The sequence below is a fragment of the Tribolium castaneum genome, chromosome 5, assembly GCF_031307605.1.
Source record: "Tribolium castaneum strain GA2 chromosome 5, icTriCast1.1, whole genome shotgun sequence".
NCBI classification, from domain to species: Eukaryota; Metazoa; Arthropoda; class Insecta; order Coleoptera; family Tenebrionidae; genus Tribolium; species Tribolium castaneum.
Window position 1 is genome coordinate 14,259,555 of NC_087398.1, and position 24,737 is coordinate 14,284,291.

The following is a 24,737-nucleotide window of genomic DNA, read 5'->3' on the forward strand; positions in this document are numbered from 1 at the left end:
ATAAATTCATACACTTCAAAAAAATAATAATGAATGTAATTTATAGATACTTTTAATGAGAGATCTAATCTATCTTTTATCTACTTTATTTAAAAAAATAATTCGGTAAAATGCGACGTTGGCGTTTTTATAGTTTTGAAACAGTTAATACGTACCTCGAGTTATGTACTCGCCCCTTTGCCTCTCTTTTGTCTCAATTTTGAAAGTGAAAAATTGACTTAAAAATTCTTGTTTTTTCCAAATTTTGTCAAAAAACAAAAGTATGGATGATAATGGAGGTAATCTTGCATGAATGCCTCAATTTGCTTCTTGGCAACCTAAAGATTTTCATAAAATAATCCGTCACATAATGACCATTATGACATTACACTTGATGACGTTGCGTGCTTTAAGATGCTCATTAAAGCATCAAAATGGCGGCAAATTACAAAAATGCTATTTACAGCACTCGTTCCGTACCTAATATACTATACAGGATGCTCAAAAACTGGCGCACCATTTCAGTGGTACGTTAATGAGAAGCAAGTGCAGATTACGGGAAAAATGTTGAAAAAATTCCTAAAGTTATATTTAAAAAAATCTGTAGCTACAAACTTATTGTGTTAACTTCTTTAGTTTTCATTATTTTTTTATGTTTTTATGTTTCATACCAGGTAATCGTTCCGTAACAAAACGATGAATAATTATTTTAAAATTTACTATCAGATTTTAGCATTAATTAATTTTTTTTTTAATTAAAATTTATCCAAAAAATCACAATGTGTAGATGTGCCAACACTGGGAATTATTTCCTAGGAAACCGTTTCAAAAATAATTTATTTTTATTGTTGCTCAAATTCTATTGGGATCACGACTGTTAGACAACGTTGCCACATATCATTTATCTAAGATTAGTTATTTATCAATAACTTTAATACAAAGATTTTTTTTACTATTTTTACCTTTATATGTAATAATTCTCTACCACACACTATTGAGTTGGTGCGCCAGTTTTTGAGCACGCTGTATTACCTAACATTTGCAATACAAAATGTTATGTAGTATTCAGCGAACGATTACTCCTAGATTATTTATCAAGGAGTTTATTAGTAGCCTCATTTTAGTTATAGTCCTGAGGTATTTCCAAACCCAGTCTTTGTCAAAATTAAAATTTAGTGTGGACGTGACTCCAGAAATTACTTCTCTCTTTACCATCCTACGAAACCGCATTCCTGCTAAAGCTCTTGAGACTTGGTAAAACCCTCGCAACTTTGGCCTCGCATCCAGTTGTGAAGCCGTGTGAAAGATTGATCGTGGCTTTGTTTCAGGCGCGCCGTCAAGCCCTTGGCCATCCTGCGGCTGACCAGGAGCTGGGGAAGAGCGACTTGGGGGCCGCTTAAGCGATGAGCCGGTGGCCGAGTCGCTCATGGACCTCCCCACGACGGTGCAGGTGTATTTCAGCGTGGGGCAGCGCCACGAGGCAGCGCTTTTCCGCTCCGACTCGCCCGCGGAACAGATTAAAGGTAACGAAAAGCCATTTTCACCGCTGCGTTGTTATAATTAGAAAGTTTGCAAGCCTTAGGCATTTCTCAACAATGCTATTATTAATACTACGTGTGCAATTTACAAAGAAAACGCGCTCTCAAACGTATGTTTACCAGATTCGATGCGGCTTTTACATCGAGCTTTTCCTGCTGAGCAACACTTGCGACTCATTTATTTAGTCCTTTTTAGCTTGCAGGTTTTAATCTTCTTCTTTTGCCTTTTATATTCGGTTATTTCGGGATATTATCCGCATAAACGGAAAGTTTGATTAATGGAACAGCAGGACGAGGCCACAGGAAAAGTCATCAATTAGGTTTTAGTTTTAACTAATACTCCAGTCAAGTGAGCCTTTCAGTCAAAATGTTGGGGAAAATCTTGCATTTTTTTATACAGGTGTTAAAAACGAGCTAACGTAATTAATACCTCAGAAAATAAACAAAAAAATAGAAAAACCTGAGACAGGTCATTCTTTATTTTCAGGGGGGCTTTCAGTGTAATTTTGAAAGTTACAACACCAATCTCTTTTGTAATATAAACAACTTTTTTAATTTTTTGATTATTTTCGGAGATATTCAGGGTGGCTCATTTTTATCACTCTATATGTTAAGTTTATTCAAAGAATTTTTTGTTTCAACTCTGAGAAGAGGTTGAATAAAGATTATTGAAAACCGGTAAGAGCTAGAAAAAATGTTTTAAATACAAAAAAATGTTTTTAAATGATTCTCATGTAGTTAACTTTGAAAATGGTTTCAGTGTAAAAAAATTGTGCCGCTCTGTCAATAAATGTCAAAAATGTCAGTTGTGAATTTTAAAATTTTTATTTAATTAATTTTAAAAATTTCGTTAAAATGCAACTAAATTGTTTCACTGTCTAAGAAAACACTTCTATTGTCGAAGCTAATTTCTGAATTGGAGACTTAATAAATGTAGGATGGTAATATTCGGTGTCTAAATGCCTGTTATTAATTCTATAAAGCGCCATTTCTGATTTTTCATGGGAAATTCACAGATGACTAGATGAGAATTATTTAAAAACACTTTGTACATAGAGATTACAAAGCATATAATTTTACATTAAAATGTTCTCTTCATTTTTTGTCAATTTAAAGAAATCCTCGTGAAGACTTGATTGTTATGGAAAATTTTCTGCTGAATACGAATCCGTAGGTTAATTTTGAATGTGAAACTGCCTTCATTATCATTGTACAAATTTTTTGTTTATATTCTTGAATTTTTCTTCTAGATAAAGCTAGAAACTTCTTTTTTGTAAAAGATTGCTCAATGAATGCAGATTTTTACGTGATTCCACAAGGCTGAATTTTGATAAGGGGAAAGCGAAAAAAACATTTTTTTGTAAGGTAGCATATTTGTGTAGTGAAATTTTTGTAATGCAAGACATTTTATTATTTTAACGAGAAATATACTCGTAAACAAGATGAAATTAAGCTAATGCTTTAAACAAGTTTGTGGTGCAAGTATTATTTTGATAATAATATACAGGGTCGCTAAAAAGTATAGATATAGCTAAATATTTTTAGAACGGTAACTCTTGTTGCTATTTAAAAAAAATCAAGTTAGCTTTGTATCCGAAGAACAAATGGAGATAGAAATTCGATAAACATCTCAAACGATGGAATTTATATATTCTTAAGCACATACCAAATTTCAGTAAGTTTTGAGGAATAGTTTTTATAATATTTAACTGTCCATACTTTTTAGCGACCCTGTATAACATTAACAAATTATTGCAATTTACAATTACTGCAACATGATGTCCTTGAAGTGAAATCGCAGGGTATTTCCCTTTGAAGCGTGGTCATCGCCTTTGTAAACAATTCGAGGGCTAAAAGTGGTACAAAATCAAAAAATTAATTAATACTTTGTCACTTTTTTGACTTTTTAAAAAGGTATACGTGATAAAAAAATTTTTTTTGACTTTCTTGATATAATTTAAAATGACAGAGAGTGGGGGGATTAAAAGTAAAGGAATGATGTAGGAATGATGTAACTTTAAAAAATTATTATCTTTTGCAATAACAGACCATAAGCATACACAAGCATAACTGTTGCAAAAGAAAAAAAAATACTTCGGATAAAGTTGGCGACGCCAACGTCGCATTTTCTCTCAAAATTAGCTCTTATTAATTATTCACGCACTTCATACAATTAATAGCTTATGTAATTTATAGTTTCAATGAGAGATCTAATCATTAATAAGTATTTTACAATTTTATACATTTATAAAATTTATAAAAAAAATTATAAAAAATAATTCGGTAAATTGCGACGTTGGCTATTTTATAGTTTTGAAAAAGCTGATACATACTTATCAGCTATCACCCCTTCACATATAACCACCCTAAACGCTGTTAATTTGAATAATATAAAAAAGTCAAGAAAACATTTTTATGTAAAATTTTATGCTTTGCAATTTTATAATTTGAAATATTTTACACATCTTAGCGATGTTTAATAATGTAAAGAAAACACTTTATTTTTGTTTTGAAAAATTCGTTGTCTTTTAAAAGTTTCACAGTTACATATCGAAAATTTAAGCTTATCCCCAACTTTGTGATTTAAAGGCTTATTTGACTATGAGCAACACGACTCATTTATTCCATTCCTCTTTAGCCTGCAGGTTTTAATCTTCTTCTTTCGCCTTTTATATTCGGTTATTTCGGTAAATTATCCTCATAAAAGGAAAGTTTGATTAATGAAACGGCAGGACGAGGCTGCAGGAAAAGTCATCAACTGGGTTTTAACCAATTTATAATCTTACAATGGACATAACCAGGTTTTAATACAATTATCACACTTATTTTTTTAAATAGCTGTATAAAAAATCATATTTGTGGTAGACAACTTGAGAAATTGAGCACTGTTTGAGTTTTTCAAGATTTTGTTAAACAGGAACAATTAATTATACAGTTTTGAAATTTTTTCTTTTTCAAAAATTTTAATGCCTTACTGAAGTAAAATCTTAATCTTATTTTCGCTAGTGTTGGGCTGAAAAATCAGTAAGCTAACTCAAAAATTAAATGATGTTTCCAAAACAATATGCCTATTATCTAAATAATATATTTTAATAGATTTATTAGGCCCGGTTTACATTTTTTCAAACTAGTTGAATCCTGAATTAAATTTTAATTTTATAACCAACAAACCCCCAAAGGACTTGTAGAAAAATTTTGAGAAAATTCAAGTACATAGAGGAAAACAAAATATTTAATATTAACAAATGCTGATATTTGGATGAGTATAATTTTTTGAGATACCTACAGTAACAATATGCTTTTAGTAGACTTACCCTGTATAATTTCAAGCAGCAATCGTTACATTTAGATTCTATTTTTCAGTTGCTAGCCATTTTTAATTTAGAATTTTAAATAACACCCTCAATTTTTTAGATATTCTGTTTGGTACAGTTTTCGTGTTTTAAAAATAATAAAACATTCAGGTAATTTGTCGCTTTCACTTATTCGTATTATCTGTATTATTTTTTTTTTGAAACTCTAGCTTTGAGTTAATGTTTCTTTTGTATATCCTGTGAAGTGTAATGCCTCAAATTCAAAATGCCAAATTTTTCTAAACGTTGCAGATTTACCTATTCATCTGCTCACACTTACTCTGAGATTTCAGGTGTATTTTTTGAAGATGTTGGCTACTTCTAATTTATTGAACCTTTAACTAAATCATCTGCTGAATAATCGGACGTTTTGTTTTTTTTTTTCATTGGAGTTCTGACTATTTTGAAGGTATTTTCTTTTTTTAATTTCATCCTTAATTTGTTAACATCATCACGTGCATTATTTTTCGTTTTATCTGAAACTTATAATACGGCTGGAATCTTTTTTATAATGAAATATTAGCGTGTTGTTAAATATTTATTAAGTTCGTGTATTTTTTTCTAAAATAAAAGAGGTTTAAAGAAAAACGAGTTACACATTTTCGGTTTGTTTTTTGTGAAAATAATTTTGCTCAAAACCGCATCCTGCTATCGTCTTTTTTTCTCGACTTATAAACAAAAGTTGACATTTTAGCGGAATCTTGAAAAAATCATATCTTCTTTATTATAAAAGATACACATTTTAAACAAAAACATTATACAGGCACTTTTTTACAGAGAATTTAATAATGCTATCAGCAATTATTTTTAATCATGTGTTTAGCTGTAATAACATAAAGTTATATATTTTTAAATAGGAATCATGGTTGGCTATGACATTTTCGAAAAGTTATTTTTTTCTGATTTAATATGTCTATTTGAGTAATTCATTATTTTTAAATAAAAAATAAATTAAAATTTTAAATTAAAAATAAAACATAACATTTCGCTTTTTTTTTTAGTAGGCCACGAAAAAAAAATTGGATTTTCAATTAAAACTTTGAAAAATGTATTACCCAACGAGTATTCATAATTTAATAATTTTTTAACACTAATTAATTCAAAAACAGCATAATACATTATTAATACATCAAATTTTTGCGATTAATAAAAATTGTTTGTTTTTATATTTAAAATGGCAAGCTTACATTGCTATTCTATTTTCTAATTAAACATGAAATGTTGGAAAGAGAAAAATGTTATTAATTGTATGATTTCCTGTTAATAAAATTTCATTTTACAAAAAAATGTCAAACACGAAAATCAAATTCCATCCGCTGTAAAAAAATACAAAACATTATCAACGTTACCTCCATTGCACTTCACTGAATTATAAAAAAGTGTTGTCAAATAGTAGGGACACATCGTTTTCAATTTTCTGTCCTTTTTTTATGTAATTAAATGCTGCATGACGAGCGTATATTTGTTCAATTGAAAATAACTTTAACATAACTTACTTTTATAATTTCACATTTTTTACTTTAATATCCGTTCACAAAATATCTAGATTATTCACACCTTTTATGTGAAATATTTTTTCCATGGCCAACTACTTTCAAATATTTTAAATATATTTTTTATCGAAAGTATAGAAAAATATCAAACTGTATTTATATTGTTTTTAGTTCAGAAAAAAAATAAGCTTTTCGCAAATGACACTGCCAACTATGATTCTTATTTAAAAAAATATAACTTATGTTATTACAACTAAACGAAAGGTTAAAAAAATCCCTGATAATATTATTACATTTTCTGTAAAAAAGTTCCTGTATAATGTTTTTGTTTCATATTTTATAATAAGGAAGATATGAATTTTTCAAGTGTTCGCTAAAATGTCAACTTTTGTTTATAAATCGAAAACAAAACACGATAGCGACATGGTTTAGCTTTAGACCAAAATGATTTTCTCAAAAAACGGACTGGAGAATGTCTCACGCGTTTTTCTCTAATCCTCTTAGTTTCTGAGATCCCCTATTCGGACATTCCTGTACATATTGCATTGTAAAGTTTTGTGTTCAGTGGATGACTTCTCGGTTTTACACAACCATTTTTTAAAATCAAATTTGCGATAACCAACTTGAGAAATTGAAATTGCGAGTTATCCTGTCCTGCTATTAGAAACGTTGTGTGGTTGTGTGCAGCAGGAATATTGAATAGGGGGTTGAAATGTACGTAAATGTAAGTAAAATCGTATCGTTTTTTCCTTACTCGTTCCAAATCCAATATGTTTGTGCACCGTCCGGGAAATAAACTAAAATCTCTTAGTTATTCGCAGCATCCTTTATTTCATCGAGAAAATGTAAAATATTTCCATTCTCCCAACATGTATTGATTTGAGAAATGGATTATTGTTTCCACTTTATAATTTTGGATTGGAAGTAAATTATCACGATGTATACCAACCACCACGAGAGATAATACATGTAGTGTCCTCCCTGTGAACATGTCACGTTATTATGATTTGACTAACGCATTCAAATACAAAACATGGTTGATATGGTTTCAGGGAAATAACGATTGCTTGTCAATTAAAACAAAGCTTAGGCGAGGCTTTTGTGCGCACTTTGAATGAATATAAATAAGCCTGTCAACTGGTGCGAGATTTCGTTGCAGTTTGTTTTAATTCGATCAGAATTAACACGTCATGTTGGTAAAATCCAGGGACTTCGGAAAATGTTGACACGTGCTGTTGAGAGACCAAGATTATCGAATAAATTATCCGGACGAACTCATCAGAATTTCAATAGGGTGATTCTTAGCAGACTGGTATGGAGATGATGTCGAGGCGGAACGATTGTATTACTTGCCATTTTTTTTATTTAATCGAGAGACTCGGAGAAGAACATGATTATGTTATAAGAAACATCTGGTGGACTTCAGAGAAGTTGTCACTGCCAGTTGGTGCAGGACGCAGGACAATACAGTACAGTCTCTTAATTCTGACTTAAATCTCTGCTTTTTATTGTTGACAAAATTTTTTGTTTCTTGTTCAGCAATTTACAATTTTTAAAGAAGAGTGTTTTAGATTACAAGCAAGAGCAAACTAATTAAATTGACCTTTACATCAGAAGTACTATTTGTCAAACAATCTTAGTTTTTAGGTCGAAAATATGGATATATTTCATTTCAGATCGTAGTAGAATTTTGCAACAACGCATTTGCATTTTTTTGAGTGAAATGGAGCACAAATTGACAGTTTGGGGTGGGGGTTCTTAGCTCAAAGTGTGTCGCTGGGATTTGGATTAACACTGAATTCTTTTCTTATACAGAAACCCTCAGTTTGTTGTGCTTTTTTTTCACTCCGAAAAATTGAAATACGTTGTTGCAATTCTACTTTGAACTAAAATGGGAAATAGGTTCTGAAAAGTAAGGGATATGTTTGAAAATGAGCGTTCAATGTTCAGTGTGTTTTATTGTGCAATTAAATATTACGTTCTTTTTAAAACGTCCTTTAGGTATCAAGTACAGGATTATTTAGATGAGATGGTCTACGAAATTTGTTGGTTTTTCTATAACAAATTTTTTCAATAAGTAGGTACTACAGCTATTTTCTTGCAAGTTTTTTGCTTATTTCTTTATGCTTATGTCTTAAGACAGAGTGATTCCAAAAGTGAAGAAAAAACTCAGACCAGATCTGGATCGGATCATATTTGGATCACTACAACAGGTGGCTTTAATAAGAGAATATCTGTGAGTTAAAATCAAGTTTTTAAAGATACATTTCATTTACAAATTTCGCTACAATGGCTTTTGAGTTAAACAAAAAAAGTTTTTTTCGTTCACCAATAGTGTTTATACTGAATCTATCAATTCGCTGTAATTATCAGGATTTAAAAAATTTAGAACACATACGGAGTAGGTACTTAATTTTGATGACGATTTTTTTGAAATAATTTTTTATCAGTCTTGTTATCACATCGTTTTAGCTGAATTTAACTAAATATTATTAAAAATTGAGATGTTATCTAAGTGTAAAATAACTTTAAGAACTGGTTTATAGAAGAGTTAATAGTTAATTGCAATCAGATATCATATTAACTGATCACGTGGCCTATTGGAGCCAATCGAAGATTGAATTTTAATTTTTAATTCGCTTTTTGTAAACCGACTCCTTAAACTTATAACTAAAAAAAATATACAACAGCTACTACACATCCTAACTAATTAACCCTGTAGGTACTATGAAACTTTGGTGATTTTGGGCCGGGTTTAGTAAAAAATTCAATTTATCGGCAACCTTTCGATGTTATTACTTAATTATTAATTATTTTATTAATTAAGGTTTAGTAAACAAAATCAAAACGTTGCCGTATAATTGAATTTTTTACTAAACCCAGTCCAATTCGGAAATAAAATTAACTAGACGCCCTCTGGTGATGACTTTTGAACTATGTCGAAAACAGTAAAGAAATTTTCGTAATGGCACATTTAACTGACATTTAATGAATTGTTCAACAATTTTGCGTGTATAGTGTTAATTACTTACAATAGAAAGAATTACTTTAAAAGTACATGGTGGTAAATACTAGCGTTGACTTTGGTTCTGTAGTTTTTCGTGGTATAAAGTGTTTATTGTTGGAACTTGAAAGTGGATAAAAAGTGAAAAATATTTAAATTTTGATTACAAAGTGTTATAAAACAGTTGTCTAATTAAAGATTATAAGCAATGGATCACAGCGAACACAAAGTTTGGCTCAAGAAACCAATAAATTAGTGAAGTGTTATGAATTTTAGGTTAGAATTTTCCTCTGAAAAAATCATGAAATGCTGCGGTAAATCTACAAAACTACAATAAAGATTAACAACTGCTGATACATTTAAACGTAAATTATGCCAAAAGGTAGGCTTTTCAATGTCTTTGTAATAATTTTCCAATAAAGAAAGTGAACCAAACAGTCCTTCGTTATTCGTGTTTTCCTCGCCATCTCTAATTTGTCAACATTCGTTTCTTTCACCAAAGATACAATAGTCATTCCGCATAGGCATTACAATAATTGTGAAGCCTCTAAATTCGTACAACGCTCAAAATATCCGAATAAACATTTTCCCGCCATTTATGGTTACTGTTTTCAACCTAGCTCAGTGGCGCTCCCACCGGTAATTTTACTTCCGAATACCACCTAATAACCTTTATTATTCGAAAAACTATCACAAATGTACGACAAGACGCCAGGGTATAATGATGTTTGATTATTTCACAATGAAGAGCTGAGTAACGTTGAAACCTTAAAAAAATGGAAAAATGTTGTTTATTTTAAAAATATTCAATTTCAGTTTTTTGTTCTATCTTTTAAATATTTTCTTAAATATCTAGACACAGACTGCAGACAGTAACTAGATAAGTTAAAAAAAAGTTTACAAACAAATAATAAAAATTAATTGATATTTGTTTAGGAATAATGGAAACATTCTGAGAAATGTTAGATGCTAATGGTTATTTTTGCGTGTTTTTGATGTAAAAGTGAAATGCATACATATATTCTGACCAGACTCATTCAGTATGTTTTGTATCCTGTAGTTTTTCTATAAAAAAACCTCGATCTACAAGATGTTTCAAATTTTAGTGTCAGTCAAAAATTAAATACTTCTAGTTGTCTAGAAAAAAAATATATCGCAAACGATAGTTTCTAACAAGCTTCACTTTGACGTTTTAATGTTATGCAGAATTTCATTTCAATTTCATGGTATAAACATGAAATGCAAAAAACTTTACTACAATTTTTGTTTTCAAATTATTGCAATCATTTTTCCATAATAAAATTCCTACTATTTTTTAAGCAAGAATTCCGAAACTGAAATCATAAGTGTTTTGTGCAATTGAAATTTTAATTTGGTTAAGATCAGATAAGTTTTATCTTATTTAGCACAGAAAGAAATTGAAAAAGTATTTTAATAGTTATTTTTTGCCAATGCCTTAAATCAAAAATAATAATATTATTATATATTATCTAATAAAATAAAATGAAAACATTAGTAAATCAAAATTCTATCTTTTTTAGTGACATTCTAAAACAAACAATGTAGTATAAATGACGTTTTGTGCAAAAAAATACGTAAAAAAAATAAATTTTGGGGCCTAACGCGAATTTTTTTACGTATTTTTTGCTCAATGCAACATTTAAGCATTGTTTGTTTCAGAATATCATAAGAAAAATATTTTTTTGTGAAGCTGCTTTATAGTAATTAAATAATTAAACCTAAAATTCATATGTACCTATCTATACAAAAAATATTTTTTTGTAAAAGTATTTTTATTTGCAAAAACAGAATTTTAAACCCATACTTTAATTAGTTCGTTAAATGTTTGTGACCTGTACTTTAATGATACCAATTTTTCATTAGGTTACTATTAGCTGTTTCAAAACTATAAAAACGCCAACGTCGTATTTTCTTTCTAAATTAGCAGTTATAAATTATTCATGCACTTCAAAATAATAATAGCTAATGTAATCTATAATTTCAATAAAGGATCTAATTATTAATAAGTATTTTACATTTTTATCAAACTGATTTAAGAAAATAATTCCGTAAAATACGACATTGACTTTTTTATAGTTTTGAAACAGCTAATAGTTTTTCATAAGACCAGTTTGAAGCACGAGTTTTTTAAACTATTTTTTCTAATTCGTCTCTTTTTGCCGTTTTTAAACAAAAATTGGTATTTTAGTCGATTTAGGGATTTTTGTGATGGTTGGTAATATCTTAATTTTGAAAGTGAAAAATTGTTTTAAAATTTTTGTTTTAATGAAATTCTGTCAAAAAACACGAGTATGGATGATAATGAAGGCCCTTTAAAATGTATCAAATTAGCAAAAATACGGTCCCGAATTTGTTTCTTGACAGTCTAAAAATTTTCGTAAAATGTTCCGTCATATAATGACTAATATGACATCGCACTTGATGACGTTGAATGCTTTAAGATTAGGCATCAAAATGGCGGCAAATTACAAAAAGTATGTTAATTTAATAAAAAACTTTAACTGTGGCTTACGTTTGAAAAGGAAAATCGTCATTTAAAATTTAAAGAACATGTGGTACCCAAAATATATTGTAATTATTGTAGGCAAATGTGATAACTGGAATAATAATAAAGCTTAGCTAAATATTTAATAATAACCGTTTAAAGTGACATCCTCACCCAACTGTAAAAGACGGGCTACTCAAGGGCTTAATTATTTACGTCACAATTGGCTTAGAAAGTGGGACTGAGATGACGAAGGACAGATTCTAAGTGTAGATGCTTGTCGAGATTAATTAAATTTTGGGTTATACTCTATGTCTACACTAAAACTTGAATTTTAAATGTATTGCCTCCAAGAAATTGTCTTTTGTTTGTTATTTAGAGCATTTTTATCCTCATTGATTTTTTCTAAATGTCAAGATCAAATCACTGTAATAAAAATAAAATAACGTTTCAGGATTAATTATGTCCTTCATAAAGCCAGTTTATAGCCCAAAAGATGGATGCATCAGATAGAAACAATAAAGTTTGAATTTACTAAACCATTACATGGCAGAAATTAAATCGCTTTAATTAATAGAGTTAAAATTTTCGAAGGAATCTTTCTCCGTGATTGATTTTCCATCACATTGCTCTTGAAAGGTCGTTGCTTCAACGAGATAAATTAAACGAAACAGGGCAAAAACCGGAAAAAATGAAAGCCCTAAATATCGCTCGAAGTAGCCATATTCAATACAGCTCCAATTTATTTTCTGATGAAGAATCACAATGCCCTCGCAATATCATTACCTGTCTACTATATGTAGCGTAGAATAAGTTCCTAAAAATAGGGTTATTACGTCGTGTGGCAGCCTTGACCGATGCTCTTCGAAAATATCACACCGGAAATGAAAACTGCTTCAAGAAGCACTAGCTGTTTTGTTTCAGTCTCCGAACTCTGAACTCCTGTTAAAGTGGCACCCATTTAAGGATTAGCTGTGAAAGGGTTGTGTCGTGAAAAAATCAGCTGTTGGCTCAAATCTCGCCGAAATGCTTTAGCACAGGCTTGGAATCCTGGTGAAAGGGTGCATTCGACCGTCACGACAAAGCACAAAAGCCGTTTGACGATGTATCGTCCTTAACACATTGCTGTGAGGAGTAAGAATGAAACGTCAATGTGATTAACAACAGGAGGTTGGCAAAAAGCTGGCAATTTTTGCCATGACAAGCCATATATGTAAACCCGGCTGGAAATTAATGAACAGAATAGCGAAGCTCTGCTCCTGAAACAAAACACTGGAAATTGGATGATGGTTTTAACACGTTGAAGCTTTGTGCACAAAAATGTTGCACCCGGATTTTGTTTTCATATTTAAATTTTGCTATTTTTGCAATGAAGCTCGAAATTGACCAGATTCATGCATTTTTGTGTTGATTTTCACAATTGTTACGCTGGGATATTTTTCGCCCGTGTTCTAAATTAGAAATTAATTAATCATCGTTCATCACCAGGAATTCTATCGGTAATCTGATTATTTCATTAGCTAACTTCAGTCGGGAGTGATTAATTACAACAACCGCTGATACTTATACCTGCAGGATAAGCTACATCTGGAGGTGAAGTTCAGTGATGCGGATTTTCAAATACGCTATAAATTGCCTTTGTTGGATAAAATTTTCTAATTATTTAGGGAATCGCCCGATGCACAGCGTATTGCGTGAAAGGTTAATAAATTCTTTAGTTTCAGTCTTTAACCTTTAAATAGTGGTTAATTTTTTAGTAGTTGGGTCGAACTAATGGTGCAAGCTCTTACAATAAAACTAAAAGTTATAGATAAATGATGATACTTAGAAAAGTTATTTAGCGGGTTTTTGTTGTTTTTGTATGTTCTACTTAATTATAATGTCTCATCAATTTTCAGTGAATGATATAGTTATTAATAATACGAGTACGAAAACACAAGCTGAAAGTTCGAGGGCATACCTAGACACCCGAAAACTTTAAGCGCTTTCGTATTAAATCACAAAGTTGAGGATAGATAAGCTTGAATTTTCGATATGTAACTGTGAAACATTTAAAAGACAAAGAATTTTTTGTTTCATTCTCCGGGAAAGGGATGAAAAACGAAAACAAAGTGTTTTCTAAAGATTATTAAACATCGCTAAGATCTGTCAAGGTTTCAAATTATAAGATTGTAAAGTATAAAATTTTATATAAAATTGTTTTTTTGACTTTTTTATATTATTCAAATTAACAGAGTTTAGGGTAGTTACATGTAAAGCAATGATAGCTGATAAGTATGTATCAGCTGTTTCAAAACTATAAAAAGCCAACGTCGCAATTTTTTTAAATAAGATTGATAAAATTGTAAAATACTTATTAATGATTAAATCTCTTATTAAAACGTTACATTAGCTATTAATTTTGTGCATGAGTAATTTATATCAATTAATTTTTAGAGAAAATGCGATCTTGGCATTTCTATAGTTTTGAAACAGGTAATACTACTTGCTTCTACATTGCTCCAACAATAAAATGTTTGTATTATAACTCGGTAGTACATGATATTTATAATTTCTACTATTACCTACAACTTTTTTGATCGGTAATATTATTTTTATTTAGTTGTTTGAGAAGTCGGTTTTATATTATCTTATATCTTATGTATTATATCATATCTTGAAATGAATTTCAATTTTTATTGTTTTCTAAGAGATAATAGATTAAAACTTATTCTAGCCAAATTATAATTATTTAAAATAAAACTAAACGTAACTAAAAATCAATTATACTTCTTTAATTATTATTCTTATAATTTGTTAAAAAAAATCGAACATATATTTTGTGATAATGGCACTAATCTCCTACGATTTCTGAATTTTCATAACCTGGAGCATTCACAGATTTTCCACTACTGCAAAATGTATCCAATTTTTATAAGCCCATTTCTATAAACGATTTACGCTGTCTTTTCCCTAAAAACCCTTTCGCAATTCGTTTTTCACGCGTTTTTTATAACACATTGCAATTACCTCTATTTCAGACATCGTTCAAAAACAGTCAATACTACAAGAGAAACTAAGTGAATTAAGAATAAGAAATGCAGCTATATCGAAACTAACTGCAAATGTCTATTTAAAAATTTAATTATTGAAATTGAATTTTTAAATTTAAAAATTTGCTATTTCTTTGTAATTTGATTTCTCGATGTCTTTCGGAGAAAGGAAAGGACTTAAACAGGATTCGTTTTTTCTATCGTTCTAAATGGAAAAATCGTAGCACTGATTAACAAAACTTGTTTTTGAGTGAAGCAATAAATTCAGTGAGTGTGTTAATTGTGGAGATTTATTAATTGCCGTATAAAAACTTAAAAGCAATCAAATTTTAAGGTTGAACTGTAGTGAGAACGTCTGAAGAGGAGCTATTCTTACAAGCGTATTAACGCAAAATGAATTTTTAAGAATAGTAATAAACAAAATGGTTTTAGAAATTGATGCTCCTAAATTAAACTTTACCTCACAGGTCTGTTTGTATCTTATTATTTTAAATATTCATAACCGAGTTTAAATGGGTTGATTTATTTTTCTAAAAAAAAATGTATGAAAAAATATCGTAACTTTCTGAGGGCCTTGGCACAGTATATTATAAATTTGAAAAAAAATTGCGTGTTACCTGAAACTATAGTTTAAAATGAAAAAAACCTTATTTTTTGGTTATTTTATTTCTTAATTTATTTATAATTAAATAATGGTACACAATTTTTTCCTATATTTTTAAGAGTCTTGTCCCAGGGTGGGTTATTTCTGATTTTTTTTTAAATATGCCACCAATAATACTGATTCCAGCTGAAAAAAATTCAAAATTAATTCACGGTTACATTGTACTAAATATTGTCAATTAAAAAAACGATAAAGAAAAAATTGATTTTAAAAAAATTAAAATTGGCCATTATTCTTTTGAAATTTGATAGAAATATACAGGCTGCTCAAAAACTGGCGCACCAACTCAGTGGTACGTTATTGAGAAGCAAGTGCAGATTACGGGAAAAATGTTGAAAAAAGTCCTAAAGTCATAATTTAAAAAATCTGGAGCTACAAACTTATTGTGTTAACTTCTTTAGTTTTCATTATTTTTTTATATTCTTATGTTTCATACCAGGTAATCGTTCCGTAACAAAACGATGAATAATTATTTTTAAATTTACTATCAGATTTTAGCAGTTTTTTAATTTAAAAAAATTAAAATTCATCCAAAAAATCACAATGTGTAAATGTGCCAACAGTGGGAATTATTTCCTAGGAAACCGTTTCAAAAATAATTTATTTTTATTGTTGCTCAAATTCTATTGCGATCATGACTGTTAGACAACGTTGCCACATATCGTTTACCTAAAATTAGTTATTTATCAATAACTTTAATACAAAGAATTTTTTTACTATTTTTACCTTTATATGTAACCACTTCTCTTCCACACACCATTGAGTTGGTGCGCCAGTTTTTGAGCACGCTGTATATCAGTTCGTTGTTTTTTTTGTTTTTTTAGAAAGCAAAAACAAAAACAGGATTCATTTTTGGCAACGTAGAAATCATAACACTAATAAAAATAAATTTAAAATACTTATTTCACCATTTTTTATGCAAAATGCTGTTTATTAAAAATAATTAACAAATATTTGCTTTACAGTGATTACAGTTTTGAATTCAGAATTCCTCATAATACGAGTAGCTACAATTTTTCAGATTTGATAAATCTCTGCTTTCAAAAAAAATCAGACGAAACCGAAACATTAAAAAAATTCTTATTCCTTGTTTTCCTCAGTCTTCAGATTTGTGTCTAGCTCATAAAAATATTTTCTACTTCTTGTAAGACCAAATACTTGGGCGATTTCTTTAGAAATCAAAGATCTTTGAGCGTTTTAAAAATCAATACTTGTTGCTTATACACGTGTAACATTCTCGACATGCTTCAATGACACAAAGTTGTTAACATAGAAGTCATATTAATTACTACCCATATACTTAACTCCTTTGCGTGTTGCGAAATTGATGTCAGTAGTTCTGCGGTAACCGCCTTTGTAGGGTGAAATACGAGGCACAAAGACTTCTTCGAATGTGCCTTCCTGCCATAAATTGTTTATTGACACGGAGCTTAATTAATTAGTTATTATGACTGACTTATCTCGCTTGAAATCAAACTTTCGTTCAATAAAAATTCCGCGGTACTTATTCAATATTTATACAGTCTTGGGGACGTAATGAAACTGTTGGGGAGCTCATAAATAAAAGAAATTCTATCGTGGAGCAAAATGAAAACCAATAATTTCAAACGACAAAAACGTTTAATGCGCTAACCGAATCATAATGTGAAAGAGAAGTGAAAAATGAGATCGTTTGAATATTCATTTACTTATCCACATTAATTTGAGAATGCGAACTGATGGAGAGAAAACGTTAATGCTGGAGCCTTTTTGCAGGTACTTATTTGCATATAGCCGCCAAACATGAAAACGTTTTCAAAGCGGGGGAGCAAAGTTCTGAAAGGGGGAAAACAATCTTAATCCCTTGTTCACTCCTGAAATTAATAATAGCATCTCAATCGCTTTTCAGAAATTAGAACTCCGTTTAATTAGGTCTGGCAATTAGTACCCTTATTAAGGCCACATCTTGTAGACGTTTTTAGGAGAATGCTTCAAATTGTAATTTGCGATTCAGCATTTTCATCAAATTCGTGACATATTTTCGAAAATTCCAGGTTAAATGAAACCTAAAACGTCAAGTATCTTTGCGTAATGTTAAACTAGTTTCAGACATCAAATTAAACTTATGGAAATAACTCTACAGTCGAGTAAATGGAATACATTTTGCAAAATGCTCTTGTCTCGTATTTATGCAAAGAAATACATTTTTCTTTAGGGAATTTAACATTCGATAGTGAGCTATTGTTTTAGTATCGATTACAAATTATAATAAAGTTTCTGCTGTCTTACAACTTTTGATCTTAAATTATTAATTAGTTTGAAGGTAAGGTATACCTAGGAGGAAAATATCAAACCAATATGTTACCGGCAAATTTACGACAGGTAAATGTACGGAAATTATAAGGAAAGTTGCTCTTGTGGTAAAAGTTACGTCGTGTTTTATTTCTAAGTAAGTTGGAACCTTTGTCTCAAAATTCTGCTTCCATTTTCGTCATTCCAATAAGAAATAAACTCTCTTAATAAAGACAACAACGAGGATAATACGTACATTTTATGGCTTGATCTAGCTTACACGATTTAAAAAGTTATAATTTATTTTAAATTTTGAGGCACTGAGATTAAAAAAAATCTAAAAAAACTGCAATGTCACGTTTATGGAATTAATCAAAATACAAAAGTATAATTTCTATATTTCTATAAATTGAAAGTGAATTATTTTACTTTGGTCTTTTGGATCAAACTCATCAAAGATTTAGTGAATTTCTCGTCGAAAACTATTAACAAAAGGGATTTACTTTTGGATATTTCTTCTAATTTATTGAGTTTTTCACTGAAAATCGCTTTAAAATTTGAAGCAAATAATATCAACTCTTAAGATCTACTTTAACAAATTTTTACTTTGTTTTGGCAAAATCTTTGACATTTTGTAAGAAACTTGTAAACATAATACGTAAAAAGTCTTACATTTTAAACTTATTTTATCGATGTTTTGCTACCTTTTGGCAGAATAGTTTAAATTTAATAAATTTGTTATTAAAAACAAATTCTTTGTGAATATTTCAAATTAAGTGAATTTCTGGTCAGAAAACGTCAATATAAGCGCAAGTAATTAACGCGTTTCCGGTTGAATTTTACACATTTCTACATTTTTTCAATGTAAAAATCTTTCTAAATTCACAGAAAAATAAACATATTAAGAAAATTTTTTAGAAAGTAATGTTTCGAATTGCAATTTGCGATTTCTTAATTTTGTTTGTCAAAATATTTTCTAGAATTAAAACACGTTTATTGACAAAAAACATTTTATAGATCGAGCAAGACAAGATAAAAAATACAATGTATGTTTTAATGATTCTCATCTAGTTAACTTTGAAATTGGTTTACATGTAAAAAAAATTGTGCCGCTCTACTCAATTGAATCCTCTGTTCAGAAATTCAGTTAATTTCTTTAAAAAATTTCGTTAAAATGCAACTAAATTGTTGTTACACTGTGCAAGAAAACACTTTTATTGTCGAAGCTTATTACCGAATTGGAGAAAAATTTCACTAAAAATTGTTCCTAAAATAACAAAGAATGATGCATTCGATTTTGTGCTTTGTTTTGGCAAAATACTTTTAATTTTGTGGGTCACTTAAAATGGTTCCTGAATTCCTAAATTTTCCACCTAGTTTTGTCAAATTCTCCACAATTTTAAAGTAGAAAAGTGAGATCCTAAATTCATGTAAAGTATCATACATTCCTATTAACTTACGAATTTTCTGTTTTTGCTGCATCTTTCGAAATTAGAAGTGAATTTCTCATCGAAAGATTTTCTAGAATCTAATAAAACTGTCTATGTATATGGATTTAATTTTGTTTTTTTATTCAGTGAGTTTTTAAAATGTTCTAAAAATCCATTAAAGCAATCACTCATAATAGATTTAACTCTGAGTTAACTCTGTGAGTTTCTTACAACAAGTAATACAAATTCGTAAGTTTATCGTTGAAAAATGTTTTTAAAAAGATAAAAAGTCCATAAACCTATTACGTATATCAATTTTGTAAACATTTTTGAAGAATCGGTTGAATTTTATGAATTTTTTACGAAAAACGTTTTAACATCTCTGTTAGAAGAAGCAATCTTTTCTTCATTGTTTTAGTAGAATCCTTCAAATGGTAAAAAAAAGATCGTTACAAGCATAAGTAACGAACGCATGTCCAAGTTTCCAACTTAATTTTGTGATTTTTTGCATTTTTGCAGCGTAATATATTTCTGATTTAGTGAAGCATTTTGTTTTTAATGAAATTATACTAAAACTTAACATGTTTCAGACTTGATTTAGCGATTTTTTACTTTGGTAAAATCTCTCGAATTCAGCGACTTTTACGCTCTAATTTAGATCGAACAAATCAAGCTCAAAAAACATATTTCGACTCCAATTTTATGGTTTTTTTGTTTTTTTATCAAAATTTTTCTGCCTTAGTGCGAGTCATATTTTTTTACGAAAAATGTTCGTTAATTAACAGTAAATATTGTTATTAATTTTCTGCTTTGTTTTTTAGCAAACTGCTTCTAATTTAGTAAATCAGTAAAGGGTTTCTAAACTTAAACTTAATTTATTAAAATTTTTTTACTTTGTTTTGGCATATTCTCGAAAAAGTTTCAGTTTCTCATCGCTGAAAAATAAGATCCTAAATTAATTGCAAGTAATACATTTCTGTTAATTTATGAATTTTCGATACTGAATTTATAGAAAGTAAGAGCTATATTTCTGTTAGTTTATAAACTGTTTACTTTATTTTTGTACAGTCTGCTATAATTAGTTGCGAATTTCTCGTCGATAGTTTTGACACAAGCAAGAAGCAAAAAAGTCACACATTTTATAGTTTAGAGAGTTTCTGGTCAAAAAATATAAATACAAGCACACAATTGACATAATTTTGCAATCTTATATTTTTTGCATACTACTGGATGATTCGAAAGTAGAAAGTACTGTACAATCTCTTGGGTGCTGATAAAAGACATCAAACTAAATTAAAAGTTTCTATGACAAAAAATTGTTCGAGCCTTTTTTCGCTGTTTCAAAACTATTAAAACGCAACGTCGCATTTTCTCTCAAAATTAGCTGTTATAAATTATTCATGCAGTTCAAGAAAATAATAGCTAATGTAAGTTATACTTTTAATGAGAGACCTATTCATTAATAATTATTTTACATTTTTAACAACCTTATTTAAAAAAATAATTTGGTAAAAGTAACGTTGGCGTTTTTATAGTTTTGAAACAGCCAATAGATCTTCAAAGTTAAGTTTTTAAGTTAATTCTTTGATGCTTCAGATCATATTTTTTTAACTTTATAGTTAGCGGAAACCATGGCCTCCTTGATGTATGGAGACAACTTCGTTGTTCAGGCCTGGCGCATCGTTAAGTTCGCCTGATTCTCCACTGGCGCTGCATTTAGCGGACTGACGTTTATTTGACAAATACCATTTTTGAGGTTAAAGACTAATAAATTTGAAAGATGTAAGTGTGCATTGTGAAATACGTTGAAAATGTGAGGATAATTCTAAAGTTATGCCCTGAATGAACGTTTGGATAGTGTAACTTTTGCAGGAAATCATTTTACGATTATTAGGATTTTTTATTTTCAGCTTCAGAAGATATACAAATTATTTTAAGGTGAATTGATTGTTCATCGTTTATAAGTATTTTAAGCATAACCTACGGCACTAGTACGTAGACACAGATACAGAGAAAACGATGTTTCAAAGAACCTTCCATTTATTATGCATACTCTATGGTTTTACCAATGGTTAAGGTTGAATGCGTTACAAATCTGTGATTTTTAAGACATGGCTTAAGTTTTCTGAAAGGTATTTGCAACCTTTTAACCAGCAGATATTTGCAATTCATTGTTTAGGCAAATGAGACTATTTTGCACACACGTATTTTCAAAACCTGCTATTGTTAATTTAGTTTTAGTAAAATGTACAAAGAAAGTCGTTTTTTTTCAAATGAAATGGTTTAAAAAAGCTCGATCCAACGTTCTTCTGCTAGAGTGTCTCTGAACCGTCCGTTCCAAAGTCCCTGTCTGGACCTCTGCTCACTCTCAAGCACCGCTCGTGGATCACCAAACTCCCGAAAAAAATCTACTACTTTATAAATTTTTTTGAGTTTTTGTATTTAGAAATTATCAATTACATTGTGGGCTCTTTTTCACCTTCTCTTATGCTGATTGTACTTGTTAAATTCAATTTTTTTTCGGATTTAACCTCACAAATGCTATTTGTCACATAAACGTCAGTGCGCTAAATAGGGCGCCATCTACGGTTTCGAAAAAACCGCTGAAGCTTATCGATGCGCCAGGCCTGAACAACGAAGTTGTCTCCATACATCAAGGAGGCCATGGCGGAAACGATAGCTCATGCAACATTAAACAAATACCTGTTGAAAAAAATCAACAATGAAGGTCTAATGATGTGCAAAACAATTAAAAAACTTATAAATTCGACATCCTAAGAAACAAAAGAGCAACAATCGATACCGTTGTTAAGGAAAAGAAATTTAAAAAAAAGTTGCTTCAAAAAAAATCTGACCTCATTTTCATTCAACTGAACGTCTTTTATCACCATAGGAGAGTTTGTGCGACACTTTTGATTCATCCTTTGTAATTTAGTCTTCCATTTAAAAACATTTTTATGTTCACAGCAAATAACACTTTGAGACCTGATTTAAAGAATTTACACTTTTTGATTCAAAAACATTTTACTCAGTTTGGTGATTTTTTTACAAATCATTTTATTTCTAGTCGAAAAAGTAATTAATTTAGACGATCTATTAGACAATTTGTAATATCTCTAATATCAACAAACTGTGGGGTACCTAATAGAAAAGTTTTTTCTTGATAATTAAAAATATAAATAATAACGTGATTAAAAATAGGTTTTTTCTACTTTGGTTTCACAAATTGCTCAGAGAACAGAGAACTTTTATGGAATTACTCTAAGTACATTTTTAGGAGTTGTATTGGAAGTGCTGGGCTAGGACCATCAAGTCGTTTATTGATAAAGCCCAAATATTAACAAAATTAAGAGTAAATACTTTGAACAGATTTTGCTAAAATAAACTAAACAAAAACAAAAAACACAAATAGATAGTAGAAAAATAGTATATTACACTCGTTTTATAAGACTTAATTGTGGCACTCCTTCGTTGTGCTCTAAAACCATTCGTACCACAATGAACCTTTTATAAAACTCGAATAATTGCTTTTTCTTGTTATTTTGAAAATGTTTGCGGAATTTCGCCTGGATTTTTCCCTCTCCCGGTCCCACGACGGCTGACATCTTGCCTTCAAGGACAATGAAAACACACGGAACAATTGATCTTCTTTTCGGTCCAGTACAGTTTTGGGAGCAGCGTTTTCGGGATCGCACACTCCTTACATATATCGATTCGTAGAGTCCCGAAGGATTTTTCGCTCGAGTGCCATTCTGTCCCGTCTCATCTGCCTCTTACTTTTTCTCCACTTTATTTTCCTCCCATTTCCGATCTTACTTTTCCGATACCGCATCGCGCAAAGCTAAGCCCGAGGTGATCGTATTGTACAACTTTCAGATGTGATCTTTTCAGATAAATGATGAGAAAATGGCTTGAAATGAAATGTATCGCTTTGAGTGTTCAAGAGAGCATTGTTCCTGATTTGTAGGGGCTTGAACCGAGGCCTCCAGCTTATTCCCATGGGGGAGCTGCACTTTCTCCCCAGATACGGGCGTCTGTTTAGGATAGTTATTATCGGAATTTTCGCTCCCACTGGGACCCGCAAGTCGCCACGAAGTGACCGTAAAACCACTAATAGCTTTACCATTTCTGTTAAAAAAAACAAAATTTAAAAGTAAATTTTTTTACTACTTCGCGTGAAATGCCGTTTTATTTCCAAATAAATAACTATATGAGAACTTTACCAAAGTTGCGGAGTTTGTATAATACGTATTGAGCTGCATGTTTTCTATTCTAAAAGCTCTCTATATTGATTGTATTACCTTTTTATCGCATCACTGTCAAAGTTTCGAACAAAAGCATCCAGATTTATGGTGCAGGTAAAAAGTAAATTCATAAATAACATTTTTGTGGTGGAGTTGAGAACTAAAAAATTCGATACAAAGGAATTTCAAATAAACATTTTGACAGTTAAGACAAATTATTGAAATTCAGACAAGAGTTTGGCATAAAAGAACACTAAAAGTGGTGCAATATATTATATTTTCCAACTACAGCTGTAATTGTTAGCTTTTTCAAAAAAATGTAGGTATGACAAAATTTTGATTACGTACTAATTTAAATATTATACGGAGTGCGTCTATTTAACGTATCTTTCATTAATATCTTTTTTTGAAAGAAAAAGTAGCAGTTGCACAGAAGTCAGCGTTTTGGTTTGGAAAATATACCTCGTTTGTTCACGGATTACGCAAGAAATAATAATGTTTTTCAGGTACTTAATTAATAGTAATTCAATTAATTAATAATCTGAGTTATTAGCAATTGCAGAAAAAGTTTGAAAAAATTTACAGACATGAGAAAAAATTATTTAATAGCAAACCTTATATTTTTTCTTTCCTTTTTGAGTTGTATAATTTTTTAATAGCAACGGTACAGCAAACAAGCCACCATAAAATGACTGCATTCTAAGAACATTTTATAGTTTCTTTTCAAAATAAAAATTTATAAAAATGTTTTTGAACTACAATTTAAAAATCAGTATTTTGCTTCTTCTATCACTGCATATTTCTAAACTTGTAGTTTTGTCAAAGAAAATAAGTACTTATGTGAAACAAAACACCCTCCTTCTTTTCAGAGGTTCAGAATATTATTTAAATTATGGTTTATTAAAATCCTTAACTCAAATGGAAATTTAATTGAAAAAAATCTGTTAGATTTCTTTGAATACAGGTGTCCTGTTCGGACCATGGGGAAGTTTTTGAAAAAAAAGGAAATTTGTAATTTTCGTTTTTTTTACAAGCGAAAACCAAAAGAACTAAATATTTTTAACTAAAACTTCCTTGAGGAACTTTTTTACAACGAATCTAAATCTGTCATCGTATTTTCCAAGGCGTTCTTGATGTCAGAGTTACAACAACTTATGAAACCATACTCGCTTTTAGTATTTTTGAAAAGTATTTTTATTCCTGATTACAACGATGTTTAACAT

The 24,737-nt window shown here is 29.9% G+C and overlaps 1 protein-coding gene and 1 long non-coding RNA gene across 4 annotated transcripts in view; both read left to right on the forward strand.

Moving 5' to 3' along the window:
- The window catches only part of Pde9 (Phosphodiesterase 9), a 177,714-nt gene that overhangs the window by 106,148 nt on the left and 46,829 nt on the right, over positions 1–24,737 (forward strand). For all 3 annotated transcript variants that reach the window (XM_064356540.1, XM_015979849.2, XM_015979850.2), the window contains one exon: positions 1,308–1,502. In XM_064356540.1, the coding sequence (XP_064212610.1) occupies positions 1,406–1,502 (97 nt within the window). In that variant the 5' untranslated portion in view covers positions 1,308–1,405. The remainder of the gene's footprint in view (positions 1–1,307; positions 1,503–24,737) is intronic.
- Positions 20,905–21,748, forward strand: LOC135266286 (uncharacterized). The gene is made up of 2 exons (XR_010334192.1): positions 20,905–21,129; positions 21,181–21,748. It is a non-coding gene; the product is annotated as an uncharacterized LOC135266286 (long non-coding RNA).